This window comes from Juglans microcarpa x Juglans regia, chromosome 1S (genome assembly GCF_004785595.1).
Source record: "Juglans microcarpa x Juglans regia isolate MS1-56 chromosome 1S, Jm3101_v1.0, whole genome shotgun sequence".
NCBI lineage: Eukaryota > Viridiplantae > Streptophyta > Magnoliopsida > Fagales > Juglandaceae > Juglans > Juglans microcarpa x Juglans regia.
This window is the reverse complement of record NC_054595.1, coordinates 18,964,783-18,971,016: the sequence shown is the minus strand read 5'-3', so window position 1 is coordinate 18,971,016 and position 6,234 is coordinate 18,964,783. Positions and strand designations below refer to the sequence as shown.

The following is a 6,234-nucleotide window of genomic DNA, read 5'->3' as shown; positions in this document are numbered from 1 at the left end:
GTTGAGGGATGTATCAGCCACAAAGAAAATATCTCACGAGTGCATTGCAGTGGAGGTACTTGAACAGTTATACAGTTCACGAGTGAATTATTGATGAATGGTCAACACAGAATTGTTTATGGTCCACAAATAAAACGAGCTCCACCCTTCCATTTATTTTTGTTGGTAAGAGTTCATAAAAATAGGTTTGTGAATTGTGATAGGGAAGAAATTCTAGCATATGACGAGTCCTCGTATAATCAATCATATTCCAGCCATTTCACTCTCTACTAAAGAAACTTCAAACAATATCTAAGACTTGGAAATAATCGAACCAAGTGTCGGAAGTGACCTATATATATATAGAGTAATGTTATACACCACACTCTCATCCTATTTTGATTATACTAAGTGATATGTAGCACATTCATCACCATTAGATGATAAAGAAGCATGCAACAAATGATCATTTAATGGTGTTAAATATGCCACATCATACTTAGTGGGATGAAAATGGAATAATAGTATGATGTATAGAATTTTTCATATATATATATAAAGCAATTTTGTAGTCATGATCTCCTCCATGTCATACACTTCAAAAGTAATTCCATCTTACTTTTTTTTCATGTGTTTGACAAGAGATGTGTACAAATTTATTCAGAGTCCATCTTCGGAGGTGGATCTACCTGACATTTTCGTGCTTGCCACAGCTGAACTTCACGACTTTGAGTGATCTATTGTAAATCATCGCCATTCCTGGAACAGTCCGTGAGAGAGAGATCACCCTTTTTCAGTCTACCACGGGCTTGGTATTATATTAAAGCAAGCATGACAGGATGCAATAAGATAAGATCACATTTATAAATGGAGAAAAGGAAGGGAACAATTATTATACATCCCAGGGTGTTTCTTCATATATTTGTATTTCATAATAAACTTATCAAGAAACAAGTCAAGCATATTTGCAACAATATGACTGTATCTGATCTCACACAATGAAGCAGCCTGATGCCTCCTTGGCGTCTCTTGATTCCTTCCCTTTTTCATGATAGACCCTAAGACAAAAAGTGAGGGAACAATAAGACCTTCAAAGTCCTTTCTAAGATGAATTGGAAGCTTTTTTCCCCATATCAAAGTGAAATAAAAAAGAGAGACATTGACGCTGTCAATGTAAAAGAAAAAACACTATGGAACGCATTTTTTTCATTTGAAGAGGGATTGGATGAAATAAACACAACTCCTCCAAAAAAATGGAGAGAGTTGGACACAGAGTTGCCTAATAGAATTGCAGGTTCTTTCATGGTTATTCAGAATTAAGGTGGAATGCTATACGGAGTATGCTAAACTTTTAGAAGTTTGGCCATGGTTTATTCAAGATGTAGGACATGGCCATAAAAAGACTATGTGAACATAGAGATGATTAAAGCTGCTGTGTGCTAGATCTGAACCGTGGAACATTGATAACTGAGAAATGAAGCCTCCTTTTGAGGACTTCCACCAAAAAATGATGTTTTGGCTCATGACATTTGGTCAAAGTGTAATAAAAAGGATGACTTGATGTAGCTTAGTTTGAAGAGCGAGCCCCAGTGCCACCACTGCTGCTGCCAGTTGAAGGGCAAGAACCCTGAGCAGACTGTTCTATAGTCAAATGTGGAATAGGTTCACTCTTTGAGAAAGTTGAACCGACTGATCCACTAGAAGTGCTCATTGACGAAGACATTCTCGATGAAGGGTCCTTGCTGGATCCTGAAATAAATTCAGGCCTCAACTCTGAAGATGAAGATGACGGGGCTAGCGTACCAATTGAAGATCCCACAGGGTAGGGCGCAACTTGCATATCGGCAAGAGAATATGCAGATGAACTGTAGCTCAATGTTCCCAATGAGTGATCATATTTGCATGCAAGCCCAAACTTGCATACTCCACGTTGAGCATAATGAACACAAGGAGGTGCACCCTGAGTAAAACAACTGATCAATAAGCAACTCAAAGTATAATGAAGCACATAATACATTATAAAACAACAGTAGAGAAATATCTATTAATTTCATATCATAATTGAAATCATAGCTCTGCAGTCTTCTCCTTTCCATATAAAAAAAAAAAAGAAAAAAAAAAAAAAAAAAAAAAAAAAAAAAACCTTTCATAGGAACAAGTAAAGATGATATGGACCAACCATTGATTGCTCCTGCTAAGAGCAAAAGTTCATCTAGATTTAACGCTTCTAGATGATCAAAATTGTTCCTGCAGAGATTTCTTGTCCAATTCGACAGTTTTGATGTAATTGAATTCACAAAGTAAATGGTTCAAAACCTATTTCAGCGTTTCCTATCTCAATCAGAATAAGACATCAATCTTAATCTTACTAAAACTATTAGTCTTCAGCTTCCTCTAAAAACACTCATCTGCATGCAGTTTTCTCATTAATTCCTATGTATCTTCTATTTGTGTAAAGAACTAGTGTTTTCCAGCTGTAAAAATACACTTCCATAACCTTATATGTAGCTCAATAATGTGTTTGTTTTACCATTTTGCTAGATCTTATGAATGCGGGAAAACCAGAAAAGTTATCTTAAACATCATAGTTTACAGATTACACAAAAATGAAGAAATTGAAATTAGCAATTTAGGATGGACACGAAGAGGATTTCCTCCAATAAACCAAGAATGATAATAGTATAATATTGAAAAAATCACTAATAATGTTTCTTCAACACATTCATTGGCCAATAGGCCCAGCAAAAGTAAACATGTTCATATTGGTATAAAAAAAAAAGTACAATCACATTCCAAGACAAACAGCATTTGACACACTAACATTAATAGAGGCAAAGTGAAAACACAAGGTAGCATCAATCTAACATAGATTCTTAAATAGATAAACTTGGAAAATGGTTGGCCATGATGTTATTTGAATCATATAAAAGATATCCACATCAAACTTTATATTCAGAGTATGTCTACAAGAGGCCTAAGATATATTATATATATATATATACATACATACATATATATATAATATCCTGAAGGAATCACATCGGATGATACAAGATGAACTGCAAAATTCTCATCAAGACATCAACCATAAAATGGAGCCCGCTAAATCCGGATCTCAAGGAAAAAGATAAGAAGAATGCATATGTTTACAACGTATTTGACTACACTAAGAAATATAGAATTTGCATGAGCCATTCAGTAGAAGTTCAGGAAATCATTTCCAACCTTACATGAAACAAGCGGTACCTAATACTAATATGTTATAGTTTCTTTCAACAAAGGAAACAAAAAACAAAAAGTGCCTGATTCAAAAGGACATTTTATAGGTTTAAGTGAAAATACAAACTAACAACACGCGCCAACATAGAAAGCATCAAATGCAGATAAGTTGTAAAAAGATGCCTACAGGACGTAGAGGAAGACCAATGGAGCTATTTGTTTTGGATGCAACTAATTCAGGTGGATGATGATATCTACATGAGGAGCCAAATTTGCAATCTCCTGTTCTCAAGTAATGCTGACATTCTGGTTGGCCGGGTCTTTCTGGAAGTGAGTATTCCTTCTGACTACTGCTTGAGGGACCAACAGAAGAAGGTAAAGACTGATAAGTTCCAGTATAGGTGGGTGTTCCTGGATACAAGGGTGTCATCCCATAAAGCTGCCCAGAACCGATAGTGGGCTGAGAATTAGGAGAGGGGACTGGGCTTATGGGTGCCTGCACAAGTTGGTTAACAGCATAAATAAAACGAATACAGTACCAAAAAATAGAGAAGTAAGAAAGCTTCACCTACCGGGTAAGGACTCCAACCCGGAAAGGGAACCATGCTTGGTAGCAGCACATGACCATAAGGGCTTTGAACATATGAGCCCGGTAGCAGAGGAGGCCTTGCAACAACTACCCCATATTGTTGGGAGGAAGGAACAGATGAAGAATGCACACCTGGATGTAATGTGGGTGTAGGCATAGCTGCAATTGGTGGTGCTAATGATGCTGCTGGAACTTGCATGCCAGCTGGCTGTGGATGATGGAATTTACATGTCGCACCAAACTTGCACTGCCCGGTTTTTACATAGTAGGAACACTCTTTTTCACCCTGTCAAAAAAAAATCCTGTTTAGATCAAACTTAAGTGCACAGTGAGGAAATGTTTATTTTTTAAAAGTGATTCCAATATAACAAAAGATTCGAAAAATTAGACTAAATGTCAGGAATACAGACCAGACGTAACGGGTACCCATAATAATTTAGTTGTACAGGGGTAGATTCGCCTCCCTGCCGAGGATGGTGGTATTTACAAGAAGCACCAAATTTACATGTCCCCGTCCTCATATAATACTGAAAATTGAGCAAGAACGGTATAGTCAACAGAATGGGAGCTCAAAATCTTGATGAATCATCAAACCAAGAGACCATCAAATAAAACATGTTTAATTACTAATTACAAACACAAACGGTAACAATCAAGTAGGACTGAGTGACTGAACAGACATTGTCTAATATGAGCCACTTGGCATACAACCCGAGTTTCAAAATCAACTAGAATAACCAAATAAGTACCTGGCACACAGGCTGGCCCACTCGCTCTGGGTACTCCCCTCCAGGTCTTGCAGCTCCTATTACCTGAGCAGTGTACTTTCAACAAAATCAAATAAGGAATCACCATATCAACTATGCAGATCTCATTCATTTAACTTTCGAACAATCACAATTCCGACACAACTAGAAAAAAAAATCTATAAACTTCAACACAAATTACACCGACAAAAATGCTCAAGTTTCACGAACCCACCATGAAACCCAACATAAAGCTAAGATCAAATCAAACTAGTAGAATTGATCACAATGAAAACGAGTAGAAACGTTCGGATTAAGCCCTAAATTCAAACACATGGAAGGAAACGAAATGGAATTCCAAAAATATTACCGTGCCGCGGTCACGGGGATGATTGAACCGACACCGTGGGCCGTACCCACAAAACCCGGTTCGCAGATAGTAGATACAATCGGCCTCGTCCGGCCGTTCCGGGTAAGAATCTGCACCGCCCAATCCCAACTGCCACATAGGCACTACATTCCGCAAAACACACGAAAGATCAAAACCCAATAAAGTTCGCATACATTCCACAGCAATTTGGGAATCCTAATCGCCAGAACGCAGAAAATTTTGTCACAAAACGACAATGAAATTGAAATGCAGGGTCTCTGAGCTTACCTTCAAGTCCGATTTCGGGTACCGGAGCGGTCCATTCCTGCGACGGATCGGACTGAGAGCCTTCAGTAGCCCGACCATACCGCTCCATTGTACGAACTCGGGAGGGGGGGTTTCGATTCTTCGAAACCGGACGAGAGGGGTACTGATCGTACAGTAACGAGGACGGTTCTGTACAAAGAATGAGAGGCTCCGATCAAATGGGGAGAGAAATAAAGACAGGGACAGATACAGATACAGAGAGACAAAGAGGGGAAGTGCTTGGATTTCTGGGTTTTCCTCTCTCTCTCTCTCTCTCTCTCTGTCTCTCTCTCTCACTCACAGAGTACTGTGTCTCTGTTTCCGTTTGGTTTGGTTTGGTTTGGTTTGTTGTTGGTTTTCATCTTGTTGAAAAATTATTGGGTAATTATTAGTTATTTTTGTAATTCCCATACCTGGGTAAGGCTGTATATATTACATCGGCCTCTTATTCTCGCCACAATAACTTCATCTCTCGCTTTAATTTTAATTGACGAAAAAAAAAAAAAGGGAAACTTAATATAAATGAAAATAATATATAGTAATATTTATTTAATAAATCCTGTCGTTTATAAACGTGCCAAAAACAGCGTAATTTACCTTATTTAGTAGCCTGAATATTATTTTTAGAAAGGAAAAAAAAAAGGAATAAAAAACGTGTTAGAATTATAAGAAAAATAATGTGGGGGAGCATGTTTGACAGACAGTGTAGGTGTCAAGTGAAATGACAGAAATGGCCTTAGTCATGACGGGAGTCCAATTCGTGGATTGTGTGATATGACAAGGTTGTCCAGAATTAATAATCATAAAAAGGTCATGATGGGGATTAATTAAAGTAATAAAAAATTTATGTAACAGCCACTATTTTTTATTTTACATTTTTACATTTTATGAAAAATATTCTTATATTTCAAACAAAAAAATTATAAATTTAAGATGTTGATGCATATAATTTTTTTTAAATTAAAATCACCTTCGACTGCTGCAAAACCCTTAAAAAAAGGGAAGAGAGTGGGTGCAGTGCCGGT

At 37.3% G+C, this 6,234-nt stretch overlaps 1 protein-coding gene across 1 annotated transcript; it reads right to left on the bottom strand.

Moving 5' to 3' along the window:
• Positions 1-824: 824 nt before the first annotated feature.
• LOC121246726 (zinc finger CCCH domain-containing protein 58-like) lies at positions 825-5,553 on the bottom strand. Its single transcript, XM_041144978.1, has 7 exons — positions 5,192-5,553; positions 4,904-5,046; positions 4,537-4,599; positions 4,198-4,314; positions 3,771-4,073; positions 3,386-3,694; positions 825-1,939 (listed from the first exon to the last, which is right to left on the bottom strand). Exons 1-7 carry the CDS (start codon positions 5,277-5,279, stop codon positions 1,547-1,549), a joined length of 1,416 nt encoding a protein of 471 aa, XP_041000912.1. The 5' UTR covers positions 5,280-5,553; the 3' UTR covers positions 825-1,546.
• Positions 5,554-6,234: the final 681 nt, after the last annotated feature.